Raw genomic sequence first — 20,807 nt, 5'->3', positions numbered from 1 at the left:
CCATTCAGGACAAGATTCTAAGCCTGAGAAGCCATATTTTCAAAATAATTCTTCCACACCCAGTTCAGATCTGGGGCATTTTCAAAATTTGGAGTGTTGTCTTTGCCACTAAGCTCGGCTCTCAACCGGCTTAGTAGCAAAGAGGGGCATCTGTGAACACCCAAAATTTTTCAAAGTTTTGTAAAAATGACCCTTTTGCCCCTAACCCCATTTTCTGAGAAAATCAAGTCATTTCTTCAGATTCTCTGAATTAAAATTCATATTGATATATTCAAAATCAACTCTGGATCCGAATCCAATATTTTAAATCCATATTTCCTCAAAATCCGGATCAAAACCCATTTCTGAAGAAATTTTCTCAAAATAACTTTTAAATTCTCAGAAAAAATCCTTTTTGTAAATATTTTTGCAAAAACACAAAAAAATTGGTTTTAATCTTTGTTTTCTCACAAATCTTAAGATTTTTACTTAAAAATACAAAAAAATTGAGAAATAACATAAAATTCAAAAAAATGGAAAATTTATGAGAAAAACAAATGATTTTGAGCCTTTTTGAAAAACAATTTTTGCTAAAAACCTTGGGAGCCCCCCCCCCTCTTTATAAAATCTTGAAAAACAAAGGGGCTCCTCGGTAATTTTTTCTTTTAGGGTTTTTGTAAAATCTTTCGTAAGAAAGGAAAAGGGGAAAAACCCAGCCGCACCCTTCTTCATCGCCCTTCTCCATTCTCTCTTCACCATGGCGCACCCTCCATCGTGAAACCATCGCCCGGATCCTCCATTCACCTCTCATCTCTAACAAACCCCCCTTCGAGAGGCTTCTTCCTCTTCTTTAAGAATTGATAGAGGCAAACCCTACAGCCATCGCCTTCACCCCTCCACCCTTCTGGCTCTACCTTCTTCCTCTCTTCTTTGATTCCCCTTTCTGACTAATCACATTTTTTTCATTTGCTCCCTTCTTTCCTTTTTCCTCTGATCTCCCTTATATCAATTTCTTCCCACTGATTCCCTTCTCCGCCAATTGGAAGAAGCAACTTCTGCAGCAAGGCTACAGATTATTGAAGATAAAAGATGCATCCCTGAAGAGTTTGGTCGATGAGTTTATCAATATGCTTGAATACAATCCAACGATATTTCTTTGATTTGTTACATTAATGATATTACACCTGGTACATTGAGCAGTAGCACTGGCCACATTATCTTTGGCCCCATCAGCATCATCACTGTTAAGGCATCCACTGGTGGTATGCCTTTCGTTTGGATTCTCCCAGAGTATAAGCTATGGTGCTCTATGGCAAAGCATCTGATGTCCAGTTTCCTAGCTTGCACTACCATGTTGCTTGGATTACCCTCTCTGGCCTCACCATGCTTCATCTCATTATATTTCATTCGTATGCCACATCTTGCATTACTTTATTAAATTGTTCCTGGTTTCAAGTGGTACAGAGGCTTATTTTCAATAATTATCTGTTAAAAGAAAAATATATCAAGAGCGAACCTACTGGGAAGGGTCATCTGGCTCATGCAGTCCCCATTGAAGGAGAGACATATCATGGATCGGCCCTCATCAAGCGATGTCTGGGTTTGCTGAAAGGTCCTAACTTAGATTCGTAACTTCCTGCATAGCCATAACCCTCAGTATCAACTACATTGGTGTGAAGCCGCTGTGCAATAGAAATACCAGAAGAATCAAGGTAAGCACCTACTCCTTATTTATTTTCTGATAATTCTGGAATTTGAATAGTCGAATTATTAGTAAACTGTCATTCCAAGACAATGCTCTGATATTGCTTTTACAAAAAAAAAAAAAAATCTGGTTTGTGGCCAATGGTTTAATAGTGTGCATCATGCGTATATTGGTATGTTCTTAATGATAATGTTGGGCTGCATAATTTAAGCTAGATTCCGTTTTTTTAGTTTTTGTGGTAGTCATTCTTGCTGAGAAGCATTGTATTTGATATGTCCATAATGATAATGTGATAAAATAGCCTTTAGAGTGCAAAAATCAAGCTTGATCTTAAGCTTCTGCGGGGTATTTTACCTGAGTTGGTTCTTCAAATCATGGTAATATAGTCCCACGAGTTGGGTACTGAATTATCACACCATCAGTCGTATCTCTTACCCTATGAGCGTTAGGCAAATTCCTGTAAAAATAAAGATACCTTCATTTCTGGAATGTAGTTGAGCTCCAGCATCTTCAGTGTATTCCCTATACATAGAGAAATGTGGAAAATATACTTTCTATATTGAATCTTGGAACCTTGTGACTAATGATGGCTCTTCATGGTGAATATGCTAATAGTGGTGTCTTGTAAACCGAGAACATGCTGAGAGTTAATCTGTCATTGTAAATCAGACCATCAATCAAACTAAGGGTAAATATGAAATCGGGTATAAGGCAGTTTTCTGTTGATCACTTGTCAGGATGCCCTCACACTGCTTTTTGAGGAATTTCCTCTCATTCAGAAGGCATTGGCACTACAGTATATGGTACTCCTTATCAGTTTTGAGCCTTCATCCAGACACATATTGGTTGCATCCTTGATTAGTGTTGTATGCTTTCATTTCTAGTCACCAGTTTTGTTTATAAGTTTATTTTGGTATGTGTTTTAACTCATCCTTTCATGCCATCAAGTCCTCTACATTTGCATGACCTCTACTTTCATGTTAGCCATCCTCCTGTTACTTAACCATTGTGAGTAAATTTTTTTTTTTAGAATGTTGGTATCCAGAGCATCGCATAAAAGTCCGATGAATTCTGTCGTTATGAGCTTGATCTTCTCTTTAGAAGGTACATCTAAGGAACATAAAAATTTCCAAAGAATATTTGTTTTCATCTTTTGTTAATATGATGTTGTAGTGTCATCAATGTTCAGCACACATAACACACAGGTAAAGTGTGCTTTGGGATGGCATGCAAGGGCATTGATGAAAAGAGTGTCCCATTCTATTTTGTGAAAGTTCTGTAGCATATCTGTCACCTGCCACCGGTTGTTGTATTCCATATAATGTAACGTCACACTTCAACATTCAGTTCACTGGCCCACATTCATAAATTACCAGTTCCTGAAGATTCCTTACTCCATGCCACGAAAATGTTTAGCAGTAGTGCTCGAATTAAAGACTATTCTTTATTGTGCAGAAATCTCATAGATGATTAGTCCAGATCAGAGATTTATGAGCAGATACATTGCATACTAGATTTTCAAAAGACAACAATTGGTAGTTGTATTGCTGGATCAGTCACCGCTTGGTGGCTTCTATCATTTCAGATCATACGGGCGTATTAATTAAGGCTGCTGAAGAGGTATGTTCTCCATCGTTGAACTCATTTTCATTAGATTATATATCAACTTCCTCCATGTATCACTGTAAACACAATGTTTCAGCATCCATTTATTGCTATTGCCTACTTTCACTCATGCAGCATCATTTCTTCATTTACCACAGTTACATGCACACAGCAACACTCAGTTGCAACATCACAGCACCAGTGGGCTGCCTCCCCACTTGCATGTTTTAACATATCAATATGATGATGACCACCCTTGAAATTCATATGTAAAAAATCGATGGATTAGTCAAATCCATCATGTTATACCTCTCATAAGCAGCTGATATATATATATATATATATAGGTATACCTACATGCCTAACATACATGTATAAAGTATACATCATCTCTTCTTGATATATGAACATCCTCTTACCATTGACATCTTTTGGAATCTGTCTACTGTTCTGAGTATTGATATCACAGCAAGAAGATCAAGTTTTATGTTAATTTCCTATTGAAAGTGCAAAACATAGGCTTTGATACTACCAGCAGAATTTTGTAAATGTTGTTACATTTCCCGATCTAGGTGTTTTAGCTGCAAGTTTTCATATATTTCATATTTATTGTAAACATATACATATATATGTAGGCATGTTGATATATATGTCATTTTTTTCCATTATAAACATCTTGCTATGTGAGCCTTTCTACCATTGATATTCATATGACATGTGTAACTCGCCTCTATTTTTTATGCTAACCAAGTTGTTTTGCAGGAAACATGTAGGAGATATCATTACTTGGGATTGTAAAATTTGATTGTACATGTTGTGATAGCTAGATTTGAATAAAAGTTTAAATTTTCCTGCTTTAGGTAGAATGAATGAGCATTATAAAATATCATGAATTGTTTGTTTTTCATGCATTTTTGCCTTTATTTCTCAAAATTCTCACAATGGTGAAACACGAATGGCACATGCACCATTTTGTGAAAGATAATAAATACTAAGTTGATGATCCACATCAATGGCCATAGTCAGGGTGTGGACAAAACTTAGCATTTTTATCTTTTACAAAATAACATTGGATCCACACTAGATCCATTTTCAAAATTCATCATATTTCCTAAAATATTTTCTTCTTTTATCGGAATTTAACCTAAAATTAACTCAATATATATACCAATGGCCATAGTCAGGGTATATTGAGAGTTAATTTCATTTTAAATTCTATAAAAGCACAAAAAAAATGTATTTTATTCTTCACTTGAGTTTAAATGTGGTTATTATATAATATATCCAACGACCATAGTCAGGGATATATTATATCTTCAACCTCATTTTTAATTCATTTAAAGAATAAGATAACTTTTCAAAAATTCAATTTCAAATTCTTTAAATTCATTCATCATTTAGGATAGAACTGCATCATATTTTCAAAATTCCTTTTTCAAAACTTCAAGTGATGTAAGTATCCTCCTCAATCTATCTTCAATTCTTATAAAATCCAATTCGTCCTTTCATTTTCAAATTCAATTTCATTTTCAATCTCAAAGTTCAATTTAACTTTGAGATTGCAAAGTCATTCTTATTCAAATTCAAATCAAATTTCAAAGTTCAAAATTGACTTTAAAATTCCAAATTCATTTTTCAAAACTCCAATCAAAATCAAAGTTCAATTTAACTTTGAGATTCTTGATTCATCTTCTGAATTTAAGTCCAAATCCATTTTAGGAACCAGGATTCAACACTCACTCTGGATCTTAGACTTTCAGATTCAATTTCTCATTCGGATCTAGACTCCAATTTCACTTTGGATCTTAGACTACAGATCCAATTTCCTTATAGGATCTAGAATCCAATATCACCTTGGATCTCAGACCTCAAATCCAAACCCATTTTAGGGTCTAGAATCCAATGCTATTTTGGATCTCAAAATTTCAGATCCAATTCCATCTTAGGATCCAGAGTCTAACCCTATCTTGGATCTCAGATTTCAGATCCAAATACCATCTTGGATTCCAAATCTTGAATCCAATTCCATTCAAAATTTCAAAATCCAAATTCCATCTTGGTTCCAATTCATTTGAACCAATTCCATTTCCAGATTTCAAATCAAATTTCCATTTCGGATTCTAAATCCAAAACTCAATTTTGGACTCTATTTAGAATCCTGACTTTGGATTCGAATTCTATCTTGAATTCCAACTTTTAAATCAATCCTATTTCTCAATTCTATTTAGATTTCCCACATTTCATTGTGATTTCAAAAACTTCAAAGTTAGAATTCAATTCCATTTCATTTCTATTCTGATTCAAAGTCCATTTATGACTTTAAAATTTTCTTTTCTTCTTCTTTTATCTCAAAACTTCAAAATCATTTTCCAAAATCCAGATTTATTTTCCCAAGCTCCTGATAATTCTAGAGACTTAGAACTTTTCAATCTTAAGTTCTAAATCATTTCTTCACTTTATCAGATTCATCTCAGAAATACTTGAGAATTCTTCAAAAACACTTTCAAAAGAGCATACATCTTTGCATTTGCACAAGTATGATTCTTTGTGCATCTAGACTTAGGATAAAAAAACTTAGATAATTTCTTAGCAAAGCAAAAGGCATAAAGTTCGACCCTTGATTCGATTACCCCTGGTAAAGGCGCCAGGAACGGTCGAACCTCGTACCGACGAGCGGATCCCGTCTCCCAGTTTTCCCGCAAATATTTCAAAAACGGAGGCGAGTTATTTTAAAATTCTTCAAAATTAAGGTCAAGTGAGACCCGCAAAATAATTCCTCTTCTCTCTTTTTTTCTTTTCTCTTCTCTTTTCTCTTTCCATCTTCTATTTTTCTCCCTTCAAAAATGAGGAAAATAGAGGTTAGAAAAGGAAAAGAGAAGAAAGAGAGTGGAACCAATGAGAGAGGAAAAATTTTGCGATGATCACAGCTGGTTGGCAGGTTGGCATACCCCTAACACGAACCCGACCTGTTTAATAAACGAGTTAGGTTGGTCGACTCGTTTATTAAACCAGTTAGTTTAAGCCCAACCCGAACCTGCCTAAGATCAGACGGGTTGGCGGGTCGTGTCAGGTTTTTCCACCCCTAATCATAACCAATAGGCTCAACTCACTCTTTTCTTTATTAAAGTTGGTTTATAGTGCAGTCTTGATCGGGAGTTGTGACAGTCAACCATTGTATTAAGATGGTGGGTTTAGATAACAATGTTGGTGTTGCCATGTCACAAGCAAGCCACATCCAATGGGATGCATTTTTCACCCTTGTTTCGATAAAGCTCGACCGAAATAATTATTTACTCTGTCGCTCACAAATTGAATTGGTAATGTTTAGTCAGAATTTAGTGAAGTCTGTTGACCTTTTTCATTCTACTTCTGCTCAATTTATAGAAGATGGAGATCAATTTAAGTTGAATTCAGATTATATGGTTTAAAAAAGGTTTGACCAACTTGAATTAAGCTTGAGTTGGATAATTCGAGCACCTACTATTTGTCAGGCTTGGATTTCTCTAGAGAAATCATATGCCTCTCACTTGAGCTTGAGAATCTTCCTAATAAAGAAGGATTTACAAGACATAGGGAAGGATGATAAATTTATGGCAAATTATTTAAATAATGCAAAGTTTTTACCCGATTCTCTTGCCACCATGAGAGAACCAATAGATAACATTGATTTGGTGAAGCATGTGTTGTATTACTACAATTTTGTTACAACTATAACAAATCTTAAGAAACTTCTTGCCTTTGATGAGATTTATGACATGGACTTAAAGCAAGAGAAACTGCTAAATATGATGAACCTCAAGACATCTTCTCAATTGTAAGTTTCCTCTACCACCTTCTTCACTCAAAGAGGAAGGGGGCATGGAGGATATCAAGGTTGGGGCATGGTCAAAATAATAGTTTTCAAAATAATCCGAATAGTGATGGTTGGAATTTTAGACCAAATATGTAGGATCAAGTTCAAGGTTGTGATAATCAGATCATTTGTTAATACAGTGGAAGGAAAAATCACACAATGAGGCAGTGTTATGACATCACTAGATCTTTTGCTGCCATGGCCATGAACTTCGGACAAGATCCGAATTGGTACCCCGATACAGGTGCCACTCACTATACGGCAGTTGAAGGACAAGGGATGAACAACAAAAATGAGTACAAAGGATGCAAAACTATCATGGTTGGTAATTGTTCAAATCTTTCTATCACCCATACAAGTAATATGCTCTTATCTGGTTTTGGAAAAGTTACTTTGAAAGAAATTTTAGAAGTTCTAGCTATAAAGAAAAATTGTTATCTATTGCAAAGTTCACAAGAGATAATCATGACTATTTTGAGTTTCACCCTCATGAGTTCTATACATGTTAAGGATATATAGACCAAAGCAGTGCTACAAAGAGGTCCAAGTAAAAAATGGGTTGTATTTAAGGTTCATTAATCAAAGGAGGAAGCTGCTGGAGATGAATCTTGCATACAAACAGGAGTCAACCAGTGGAGAGAAGTGGCATTGCAAACTTGGACACCCAAGTCACAAAGTTTTTGATTTTTTGAAAAAGACTAAGTTAAAGTTGTTTGGAGGCAATTTTATTTGATTTTTGCTTATGTTGTGTTTTAAGTAAGATGCACCGATTACCTTTTAATGTTGCAAATTTAGTTAATAATTTTTCTCTTGAGATTGTGCATGCTGATTTGTGAGGGCCAATCCCAATGATTTCTAGAGAAGGATATAGGTATTATTGATGATTATTCTAGATTTTTTTTTATTTTTTCCTTTAGTCCAAAATTTTGACACTTTTCAATGCTTTAAGACTTTCAAAAATATTGTGGAAAAGCAACTTGAAAGAGGCATAAAAATCTTTCATAATGTTAATGTGGGGGAATTTCTAAGCAATGAATTTTCTAAATTTCTTGACGAGTGTAGCATACAAAAGTGGTTGTATTGCCCTCACGCACCACAACAAAATGGTGTTGTTGAGCATAAGCACAGACACGTAAAAACTGGCTGGAGCTTGTTGTTTTATGCTTCTTCAAAAAATAAGTTGTCCTTTGATGCTTTCAAGATTGTTGTCCATACTATAAATTGTTTGCTTATAGCTAGATTAAATTATAAAACTCATTTTAAATTGTTGCTTGGTAAAGAGCTAGACTATTATCATAGCAGTCTTTGGATGTGCATGCTATCCTCTTTGGGTACCATATATACCAGAATTATAAATTTGATCCTAAAGCCAAGGTGTCTTCATTGGTTATGGCATAAGGGCAATATGTATGTTTTAACCCAATAACCAACAAGTCTTGTTTCACTATGTGTTATTTGATAAAGATACATATCTATATAGAGGGTTTAAGAAACCAACTACAAATGTTGAAGTGTCAAATTGGCTAAGGTAGCATAGTGTGTCAAATCAGCCTAGATTGTCCAATGTTCTTCATAGACCAAATCGCTCTATGTCCATCAATGTTACTATTTTGGGAAAGGAGACACCTCGTGATAAAGGGCCTATAATCTTGTTGAGTTGCCTCATTTGTTAGGTTTGGGTAATGAGAGTATTAATCTCGTTATGGTTGAAACTCAAGAATCTCAAACTGAGGTGACACATAATGATGATGTTCAACCAATGTTTTAAGAAGAAACCTCTCTTGGTATTGATTTGATTGTAGATATGTTTGGTCAATTTCTTGACTTAATTAGTGAGGTTTTTCAAGAAGAGCGCATAGAAATTGTACTTGGGAATTAGTTCCTACTCAGGAAGGTCAGAATGTTGTGGGTTGGTGGCCAAAGGTATAACCAATAGAAAGGTATGGACTATTCTAAAACCTTCAGTTCAGTAGTTAAATCAATAATAGGTAGATTAATATTGTCTATTGTCGTTAGCTTATAGTGGAGTATTAATCATAGGATGTTAAGAATGCTTTTATTCACTGTTATTTAAAGGAGGAAGTACGTATGATACAACTACAAAGGATTTGAAAGTGCTAGGTTCCCTGGTTATGTTTGCAAATTGAAACAAGTTTAGAACAAGCTCCAAGAGCTTGGTATGACAGGCCATAAATGTCATTCTAATCCTAAATAGATGTGGGTCAATCCCAAATAAACCAACAACCAACCTGTTTCGAGCAGGCAGAAAACAAATTGGATATTGTTGAGATTCAGCATATATCGGGGCCCTCCGGGGTACTCTCCAGGGATCGGGTTGTTCTCATCGGCTCTGTTCCTTCATCTACGCAACCAACTCGCTATCTTCCAGGTCTCGCTGGCATAGTTATCACATACCCCACCGATGTATCCCCCCCTTTCTATTTAAAGTTGTTCCCTGTAACTGTAACTATGATTACCATAATAATAAGAGACCTGAGGGCTCCCTTCGTGGACGTAGGCCACAGTTGGCCGAACCACGTAACTACGTGTTCATGCTCGTTTAGCTTCCGCCATGCATCTCAAAGCCCTGCGCTAGCACCATCCTCCTCTTTATTCGACTCTTCAGATATGAACCTAATCATTATTATAAAAGAGAGACAACTCTCGATTGATTGACCTGTAATAGCGACATGCTTGGAGTTGCATCATCGAATACAATCCCGTTCCTGTGAAACCATATCAGCCTCCATGAGATCAAAACCCAACACCTCCACTCGTAGTCCCCTTTTCCCGCACTTCGCTGCCAATGGGAAAGAAACAGAAAGGAACACTTCTCGCAGACTTCGTGTTCGGTTCATGGTTTTAGAAAAAATTCTGCAACTCCTTAAACCATGCGCACTCAACAAAGATGTGCTCTGTCGATTTTGCAGCACTTACGCACAATAGACACTGACTAGCCAGTCGAATCCCCATTCTATTCACCATAAGTTTGGAGATAATCCTGTAGATCACATTGCACAGACTTATAAAGGAAAAATCCTTTGTCTTACAAGCAGCGATATTTTTTGGAATCAAAGACATCAGTTGCATTGACCCTGTGAAATAGACAAACTATATCAAAAGAATTCTCAACGGCCCTACAGACATCCTTTTTAACCACTGACCAAAAGGTTTGGAAAAAATATACAAGAAATCCATCCTATATTGGTGCTCCATAACTATTCATTTCAGACATTGCATTTTGAATTCTTGATAGGAAACTGCAACATCTAATAATATTCTCATAAGCAGAAAGACAAGGATAAAAAATGCCTAATCATCCTCACTGACCAGAGTTCTTAGTAAAAAGCTTTAAGAAAAATGTTTTGCTTTATTGACAATGTCTACCTGATTGGTTACTGTTATACCATCCTTTGTCTCAATGGATCCCATGTGGTATTCTGTTTCACCTTAGTGACAAAAATTTGTGTATTGCTATTGCCCTCCTGAGGCTGTCGCATTCAAGATTTTTGGTGCCAGTAAACATCGTTGCAACTTATTAGTGGAAACACTGGTTCAGATCCAAATCTCTGATCCAAAGACATCAGGATATAGATGGTTTAACTAAAGAAGGTCAAGATTAAATCCATTTAGCTATTGTAATTAAATGTGTGGTGTTTATTCTTTAGCACAACTATTCTGTGTGGTGTTTATTCTTTAGCACAACTCTTCTTCTAATTAAATGCATTTAGCAATTGTAATCTGATCACCATCATCATCAAAGCCCTGCAAATTCTCCAAATTTTCCTCAATCCATCTTTTACTTAACTCTGTATTGCCAACTTCTTATGTATTCGAGAGTTTCAATCTATGTTTTACTCATCCAACTTATATAAATGACAATAAACAAAGGAACACCACTAACTAGAACCTTCCAAGCTTGTTCCATTATATGGTGTCACGTAGGTAAAGTCGCCCACATCTTGAAATTTTTGAAAGATGAGAAACCCCTCTAGTTAGTGGTGTGAACCATAAATTGGATGAAAAAGAGACCCGAATTAATGATGGAGGCTTTGAGGAGAGAGCTCAAATCTGAAATACAGTGAGGAGGGAAAGGAACAACAATAAGAAAAGTGGTAGAAACCAACCACTCATCAAAAACAATAAAATGATAGTCCTGTCACTACAACAAAATTAAGCAACACCTACAGTTGCAACCAGAGCACCACTAATTGTGCCAATATGTTATAGATCGAGTTAGTTGGATACTGAAGTCGTTAGAGCCTTAGAGAGTCAGGGTGGAGATTAGGACCCGATCTCATAAAGCCTAAGTTGGTAAATTGTATAGGTCAATGACTAAGGTAGCAAAATCCAAGATGGGTATGTTGGATCATCCAAGTTGAGTTAGGTAATTTGATGCACAAGATAAAGTTAATAAATATTCGTAGATCATATATGTAAGGTTGGTTTCATGAAATTACAAAAAAAATTGAGGCATTTGTACCTCATGCATGTCGCCAAGACACAAATGTTTTCCCCTTTTTATCTCACCCACATTTTTTTTAAGAGATGGTAAGCAATGTATGTGTTACTCACTCTCTGCATTCCAACAATCCAATCAGGCAGGCCAACAAGGGACCCACACAAGTGGCTAGGTGGGTCAACTTAATCAAGGCTTTCAAGTTCAAAGAGGCCAATAATTCAATACCCAGGGTAAGCGTCCTTTGTTGCAAGGATAAAGCAATGAACAACTATTCCTCATGGACAAGAGGGGGGGGGGGGGGGGGGGGAGGGAGTACGCGTAGTTTTACACCGTGGATACCAACCAGGTCCACAATCTAAGTGACACCTTTTGGCTCATTGCTGGAAATCCAAACCATAGCAGTGGTTTCTCTACGTTAAATAAAAAATAAAAAAGAAATTCCAATCAAACAGGCCCTAAGATTTTACCAAATGTAGTTTGTATAAAAACCAAAATAAGGTTGCATTTGTAATCTAAACATTTTGTGGTCGTTCAGTTCTGCACCCAAGAGCCAATAGCCAGCCTAGAGGAAGCAAAACCTGGTCTAAAGCCCACACTAACTAGACCAAGATCAGACCCTTTGCAGGCTTCACACACTTGTATTAGACCATTAATGTTAAAAGTAATGAGTCTTTTCCCAGTCAAGCTATCATATTCAACAAGGCAGAAGTTTTCAGAAGCAAAACCAATTGAAATATATTCATTAAACAAACCTTTATGTCAAGACTTGATATTATTCACAATGAAATACAATAATTTTTACTGCAAACCTCCCACAAGCAAAACCGAAATATTGAAATATTCAGCAAATAAATCTTCATCGTAGTCTTAATTTTAACAATCTTTAAAATGAAATACAATAATTTTTATAACTAAAAGTTATAAAAGTTCATTCCCACTTGGGTTTGATTTGATTGGTATCCCTAAGTGTATAAGTAAGCACCACACTTCCATCCATCCTCCTGAATACATACCTTTCTTCCAAAATATAGCAGCCAAATTTCATCCACCTATTATTTTCACACTCAAATACTTTCTCCACACTCACGTCCAATTCCTCTTCTTTTTCTATTCCATGATCATTCCTCATTTTCTCAAGGATCACTAGACTCAATCCCACACCAATCAGCCCTGTCACCTCATTATTCACTCTCAAAACTAACATCCCATCCTTCACATTTGATTCTTTAACAATATATTTGCCACCACCCAGAAATGCCTCTTCCCTTCTCACACTGGTCTTCACCAATGCTACTGATGCTTTATCGTAGTTCTCAACATTGAAAATCTCTATCCATTGTTGTTCAAGGCTCACCCTGTAAAACAAACTTTCCTTCACCTGACTCTCTAGGTTCTCCAAATTGCCACTAGTCTCTTTAATGAACATGAAGGGGCAGTGCCACTCTCCCACTGTGACAATGCTTGAGCTCTTCTGCCACATTGGAAAATCAAACTCTGGGGATCTTGATCTTAGATGAACATTGAGACCCTCTGCCTTGGCTGGTTTCATCTTTCCTAGCAAGTCGGAGGTGTGAACTTCCCACCCTTTTCTGCGCAGAAACTCCGGAGGAAAACCATCTGAAGCTGCAGATTCAGCTTTAAAACCTCGGCCGTGACGGTCTATTATCTTCATTTGCTGGTAAATGTTGTTGGGATTGAAAGGCATGGGCTTCACATCTTGTATGTAATTGCAGAAGCAACATGCAGTCATGTCTTCTTCTCTTGAGCAAGTATGAACCAACCTGAAATTCTCAAAATGTTCAACATAAGAGCAGCTAAAGACTTTTGATTGTTTAGTGTAGGTCCATCTTATATATTTGCAGAGTTTGAGGGTAAGTACAAGAAGCAATTATAGTACAAAACCAAACAGATAAAGGAAGGGGTGGTGCCTTTCTGCTTGGAGGGAGGATCCAGTGCAATGTAAATGCACACTTTGAGCGTGCTGCTGCACCTGATCACCCTCCCTCATTGCTTGGGCCTCACAGCTGACAGGTTGGCAATCAGGTGCAGCAGCACGCTGAAAGAGTGCAATCAGATTGCACCTCTTTTACTTGGCTGTCACTCTTGTTTGTTTGCCAGTCATAGGAAACTATGTAGGGTCAGTTGGGGAGGGGAGTGCTGGGGCCTACCTACTTTGATAGGAGCCCGACAAGGAACACAAGAAGTAGATGTTGGAAAGTATCTAGTGGGTCAGACAACTGAGTTTGAACCAGGTATGCTCAGAGGCACACATGCTATCTTTCAAGCGATAATTGCCCCACTTAGGATCAAGTCCTCACTGCAATGGGTACTCATTTAACTATATTTCCAGGATATAACTGAGCTTTCGCCTACTCTCAAAAAATTGATCTACGACCTGCACTGGGTGAGACTGATAACCTCGACACAAACCATTTTGAACAACCTCACTAAGATAGGATGATCTAGGCTAGAAATGAGTATGGATCTTGGGTTCAAACATGAGTATGGATCCAAACTACAACCGGGTATGGATCTGAACTGCAAGAAGGTATGGATTTGAATTGTAACTAGATTTGAATCTTAGCTAAATCTGGATTTAAAAAGGAACTCCGAAAGAGGAGAGGAGAGATGAGAGCTCGAGAGGGAGAAAGAGATGAGAGGAGAGTGTTGAGGGATGAGAAGAATGAAAAAGAGATAGGGTTTATATAGGCCCCAGCTCCCAGGCCACCCATAAATGCTATAAAGAGGCCTTTAGTGAGTCCAAACGACCATGCATAAGTGTCCAAATGGATAGCTCAAGAAGGGCATCAAAAAGACCAAAAGGGAATGAGTAGGTTCTAAAATGACCTTAAAAAGGTCCTGTTTGTCCAAGACCAAGTCAAAGGTCAATAGTCAAAGTAAGGGGTGGCTGGTGGACCGTTAAGACCATTTTAAAGCCCCATGCAAAAATATTGGGCTTGGTCCAACGGATCCGAATGAAGTCTAAGAAGATCCAAAGAGGATTCAATGCAAAGTCAGCAAGAGTTTTAAGGCTTAGTCAAAGATCTAAGATTCAAGATGCAAGGTCCAAGGTCCAAAGTCCAAGAATAAATAGATATACAAGCTCAAAATTTAATGTCCTTGAAAGTCTTGCCCTTTAAGGCACCACCCCTCTATCTAAGGACAAAAAAAGTTTCTATAACGTTCAATATGATACTAAACTTGTACAAAAGACAAGAAACTCATAAACCTAGCAAAATAAGAAAATCGCATAGAGAACTTAGGAATAGTTTTGAGCCAAATCCAACAATCCCCAAGAAGATAACTCAAGAGGTTGTTCAGGAAGATCCAGTGGATAAATGAAGGTACCTTTTGGATTTGAACCAACCGAAAGCGCCATAGAGAGTGGGGAAGCACACTTCCCCGAAGCATGTTTTGGAATCGCAAAATGTTGCGGTTCCGAAATGTGCTGGGAAGCACAAATTTTTTTGGGAAGCACACTTCTTATTTAGGGGCTAGCTCGCTTCTCCCTCGCTTCCTTATTTTTTTTCATTTATTTTTATTTTTATTTTTTTTCTCTTTTTTCACTTTCCCCTCTCTTTCGAGATGATTTTTGATAGTCTTCTAAGTCGTCCCACGTGTCGCTTCTTAAAATTTTGAAAGTGCCTCGCTTCTCACTTCTCATATCGCTTTCCGCTCCCGCTTCCTCGACTGACAACTCTGGTTTGAACCTCTACATTAGTGTTACCTATTCTTTGTCAGTCTGGTACCCCAATAGCATTAACCTTGAATTGAAAATCCTAATTGACTTTCTAGACACAATAACACACATTTTTACTTCAGGTGGTCATCTATCAATATATAGAAGCTGCACATTAAGGGTCTTGTGTTGTATCCCAGTGTCATTATGGTTCTATAGACCAAGACCAAATCCAAGTCCCATAGAAAGTGACCCTCACCTTCACACTCAAATGGGTAAGCTCATCGAAAGTGTAAACTTGTTTGAAACACCTAAGCCATAAGGCTTATGAGTATTATTATTAGTTTAATTTTGAACTCGTACACAAGTTTGAAGCACTTGACTTGAGGAATGGGAAAAAATATTAAGTCCTCAATCCAATCACTCATAGACTTGCTCTTCCCATTGAATCACTAGACATAGTTTGACTCTTATCATATGGTTAGTTTTCATCACTGGTGATTGTTTTTATAGACTTTAACATTATTCTCCTTAATATATTAAAGACAATATCTCGAGAATATCCTTTTGCCAATGAATCCGCTAAATTTTGACAGGATTTCACATATTCAATTGAGATTACTTATTGCTTGAGTAAATTATTCACATAATTGTGCTTTAGACTGATATGTCTAATTTTTTCCACCATAAATATTACTTCTCGCTTTGTATATAGTTGTTTGACAATCGCAACACATAGATATTGAGAGTATATGCTTATCTTCTAATGGTATCTTCATCAAAAGATTCTTTAGCCCTCAACTTTCATACTAGCTGATGCTAGTGCTATCAACTCTGCTTCTATTCTAGAATGGGTTATCTAAGTTTGCTTCTTAGATCTTCAAGCAATTGCTTCAGATCCAAGGATAAATATCCAACCACTTGTGGGTAATGACTCATTGGAATCAAAATTTCAGCTTGCATCAGTGTACCCTTCAAGTACAACGGGTTCTTTCTCATAGAATATCTCATAATCTAGAATTTCTCTCATGTACTTCAAGACTTGAGAGACAACATCCCAATGCTCTTGTCCTGGATTACTAGTATATCGGCTCAACTTGTACATGCTAAAAGCCATGTGTGGTCTAGTTCCATTCATAGCATACATGAAGCTGCCAATAATACTTGCATACTCTAATTAAGATATACTTATTTCAGTTTTAATTGATAGCTTAACACTAGGATCAGAGTGGCACCGTACTTATAATCATAATGATTATATTTTCTTAAAGTTTTCTCAATGTAGTGCGATTGAGTTAATGCATAATCATTCTCATGTCTAATCAATTTAATGCCGAATATAACATCAACTAAACTCATATCTTTCATGTCAAGCTTAGATGAAAGAAAACTTTCGGTATTATTTATGCATTCAAAATAATAGTTATAAAATAATTGTTACTCCTACAAGTTGAAGTATTTTTCAAATCATATTGTCACTATGCATTAAATATAGTAGTTTATAAGTTATTTTAATGCTTGAAAAAGATTTTTTTGCAAACTTTGCTTGAATACAAACATCACATTTTTAACATACTCAACTTTGTATTTAGGAATAAGTCTTAAGTTACCCATTATTCTCAAACACTTATAATTAACATGGCCTAATCTAGCATGCCATAAATCACATGACTCAAACATATAAACATAGGCATAATCAACTTTATTAATCAGATTAAGATTAAATAGTCCATTAATGGAGTAGCCTTTGTCTGCAAACTTGTGGTTCTTCGATAATATAATATTGTTGAATTCCATCGCAACTTTTAAATCATATGTTGTAGGCAGATACAATCTTTCCATGATGAAAGCAATCTATCAATGATTGCAACCACCTGAAATGATTCATTAAGGTTCATACCCTCAGACTTGATCTGATTAGCCAAGATATGCATCTCATGGACTTGAGGTAGTAGTGGCGTATTATTGAAGAATTTGAAATCCATATACTTATTAACTAAAAACTTATGATTTTCTATGTCTTCCATTTTATGCTTGCTTTAAAGGGCTTTATGCAGCTTCTTTGTTGTGTTGACTTTCGAGTAGAGGTCGAATAGAGTGTCTAAGAGGGCACTTAATATATGTTTGCGATACATGAAGTCATCATGTTTTAGAGTTTTCTTTTGACAACAACACCCTGCTTCTACTTTCGTCTCCTTTAGTTTTTAGCAATAGTTTCATCCTCTAGTTCTTCGGGACATGTGAGCACGTACACCACAATTGCAATAGTAAGGAAGATAAGCACCTTATGTTGCCACCTTTTGAAATTAGTGAAATCGAACTGGGACAACTTAGGCAGCTCTTAATTAGTTTTCAACCTTCACAATCACCATTTACAGAACTATTGCTTGAAAAGTATTGGAAAGTATATTTAACTTAGGTCAAGCAACTGAGCTTGGACCAGGTATGCCCGGAAGCACACATATACACACGCTATCTTTCAAGTGATAGTTTTCACCCTAGGATCAAGTCTTTGGTACAATTAATGGGTACTCGAGCAACTATGCTCTTAGGATACAACCAAGCTATCACCTACTCACAAAAAATCGGTCTACACCCTATACTGAGTGAGATTGATAATCTCGACACGAACCACCTTGAACAACCGCTTAACTAGGATAGGATGATCCAGGCTAGAAATGGGTATGGATCTTGGGTTCGAACATGGGTATAGATCTGAACGGTAAGTGTACGGATCAGAACTACAAGCGGGTATGGATTTGAACAAAAATTAGATATGGATTCAAACTGAAACTGGATGCAGATCTAAGAAGGAACTTTGAAAGAGGAGAAGAGAGTGTTGAGGGATGAGAAGAATGAGAGAGAGTTATATATAAGCCCCTAGGCTAGTAATAAAGGCCATAAAGAGTTCTTTAATGGGTTCAAACGACCAACCATAATAGGTCTAGGTTGGCCAAACAACTTTTACCTTTTTGGGCCTTGCCCTTTAAGGCACCACCCCCTCTATATAACGACATGAAAAGTTTCTAAAACTTTAAATATAACTTGTAGGAAAGGCAAAAAACTCATAAACTTAGAAAAATAAAAAAATTGCATAAGGAACTCAATAATAGTTTTGAGCCAAATCCATCAATAGAAAGGTTTCATATTATGAACAAAAGGACATCAAACCAGTGTTATTGATATCGGTGCCTATATGCATCGTATCGGCAGATTTTTGATACGCTGCAAGGCCAATTAATTTGTCTAATTTTAATAAATGTAAAAAATACCAAAAATTATTTTTTTATTTTTATTTTTAAAATTATTTTAATGGTTTTAACATGTGTCACGTAATGATTGACAGCCTAAAAGATAATTATTTTTAATGGTTTTAACTCGTGTCACATAATGGTTTTAAAATTATTTTAACTTTTTAACTCGTGTCACATATTATGATTGGAGGAAAAGGATTCATGTGGAAGACCCAAAATGAATTTCTTTTTTGGTTCATATCGCTGACCCCAATTGTTTTGGGATGAAGGCGTAGTTGTTGTTGTTGTTGTTTGTTGTATTATTTTTGAGCCAATACCGAATCAGCTGAGTATGGGCGTCGGACGATACAGCTGAATCGGCAGCCCAATGATTCAGGGCCTGGTGTTTGGGTTACTGACGTGATGAACCACATCCAAAGTAGCTGTCCCTTTCTTTTTTATGTTTTTGTCTTCTTCCAAACTCAGATTGACTTTAAAAGGTAGTCATTTTATTCCACTCATTATGTTGCCACCTGTTTGAGAAGGCAAGATATCATAAAGAAGAAATTAAGGGGATTCCGGTGACGTAGATTTTTGGAGAAAAATGGTTGAGTTTGTGAAAATGGATAGGTTACCCTTCACAAAGTGACACCCAAAAATCATGTCGGACACCCCTTTCCCACCAATCTTGTTCCACTCATCTCCTTTGTCACCCTTTATCATGATAACCCTTTGTCATCCTTTATCATGATAACCCTTCGACGATTAATCTAATCTGGCTGTAAAGATGATTTGAACGTGGTGCAATAAATATGAAAACGATCAAAAAAGTGATTATTTAAACCACAAAAATTTTATGTTTTCCCACTTTTGTTTTTTTGAATCGCTAAAAAATCCTACACATAAGTCGGATTCTAGTGATTCAGATGCATATCTTCACCAAATGGACAAAGTAAATTGTACATCACATTTATGACACCCAATTTAATCAAAAGAACTTGCATCGACGAGATCCCAAGAAGGGGTATGATGATAGGGATGACTTTGGGAATGATTGGAATCCAATTGCTTCATGTCATTTCCTTTGGAACGGGTGGATTTGAGTTCCACAGAAGAGGACAACAAGAAGAAACAAAAAAAAAAAATTAAAACTAATGCTAATAGGTAAGATGGTTGTACCCTTTGTGCTTTCCGTCTGCCTTAACAACATAGTAGAGATTTGAAGATAAGGGCTGCCCCAGGACAGGTATGAAGAAAGTCTTATCTGTGAAAGTCCTGCTGCTCGTTGTAGTCCCGTTGGAAATTGTGGTTGTGTATTGAACCTTGAGCAATTTGTCCTGAGGGAAGGGCAGTGTCCTACACTTTGTGTCCTCGCACAAACCCCAGCAGCAACTACCTGTGTTCTCCTCTTCTTCTTCATCCTGGATGAGAAGATACCCAGAGTGAGGCCCCTCTGGTGGGGGTATACCCAAAGCTGAAGGGTCTTGCATATAGAGCGAAATAGGCCTGGTTATATACATCTTCTCAAAAGTGGCCTTGAAAGGAAGCCAATAAAGATAGGAATTTCTGGTACTCAAAGTATTTCCAGAATAGATATATATATATTGATGAGTTTCCACTAAGCTGTGCGAAAGGGAAAAGATTATATTAAGGATGTTTCCACCAAACTGCAGTGTGCAAGAGAAGATACATTTTGAAAATTTCCAACAAACATCTGTGTTAAAGAGGATAAATTCTAAAAGTCAACTCTCTTTGGTCAATGAGACATAAGGGTGGACCTCTGGTTGGGAACCGGGATGTAAACGGATTGGATTTGGATCGGATGTAGTCAATACCATATCCGACTAGACTTATAATGGATCGGATGTTGGCTAAACAGATTCAAATTCGAATTAAGATTTGGACAGTGAAAAGCTCAGACCAGATTCGCTTTTTTACCTCAGATTTCTGTCAAAGTCGAATATTTGTAGGATTCGGTAACAAAAAGTCAAAACCACATCCGCATTTGATTATAATTGGATAACTACAAGAAAAACCATTTTTACTGGTGCACTAATAGCACCAGTGCAAGGTGGTTTTGATCTTGATCTTAGATCGGATTTGGATCTGCTGCTTCTGAATCAACATCTCTAGCATCTCCTTCAAGCTCATTGTAACACCCTTAAAATTTTAACTTAAAAATATAATTTTTTTTACCAACGGATAAGTTTCAACCGTACCAACTACTAGACAGCACGCCTGAGAGCAAGTGGGCACGTTTTACCCTCCTAGTACTAGATTCAATATAGAAC

The 20,807-nt window shown here is 36.6% G+C and overlaps 1 protein-coding gene across 1 annotated transcript; it reads right to left on the bottom strand.

Moving 5' to 3' along the window:
* Window positions 1-12,450: 12,450 nt before the first annotated feature.
* LOC149812875 (uncharacterized) lies at window positions 12,451-20,036 on the bottom strand. Its single transcript, XM_089991003.1, has 2 exons — window positions 19,696-20,036; window positions 12,451-13,385 (listed from the first exon to the last, which is right to left on the bottom strand). Exons 1-2 carry the CDS (start codon window positions 20,034-20,036, stop codon window positions 12,533-12,535), a joined length of 1,194 nt encoding a protein of 397 aa, XP_089847129.1. The 3' UTR covers window positions 12,451-12,532.
* Window positions 20,037-20,807: the final 771 nt, after the last annotated feature.

The sequence above is a fragment of the Nuphar pumila genome, chromosome 16 (genome assembly GCF_984573655.1).
Source record: "Nuphar pumila chromosome 16, dmNupPumi1.hap1.1, whole genome shotgun sequence".
Lineage (NCBI taxonomy): Eukaryota > Viridiplantae > Streptophyta > Magnoliopsida > Nymphaeales > Nymphaeaceae > Nuphar > Nuphar pumila.
The sequence above is the reverse complement of the archived record's forward strand: the minus strand, read 5'-3'. Positions and strand labels throughout refer to the sequence as shown.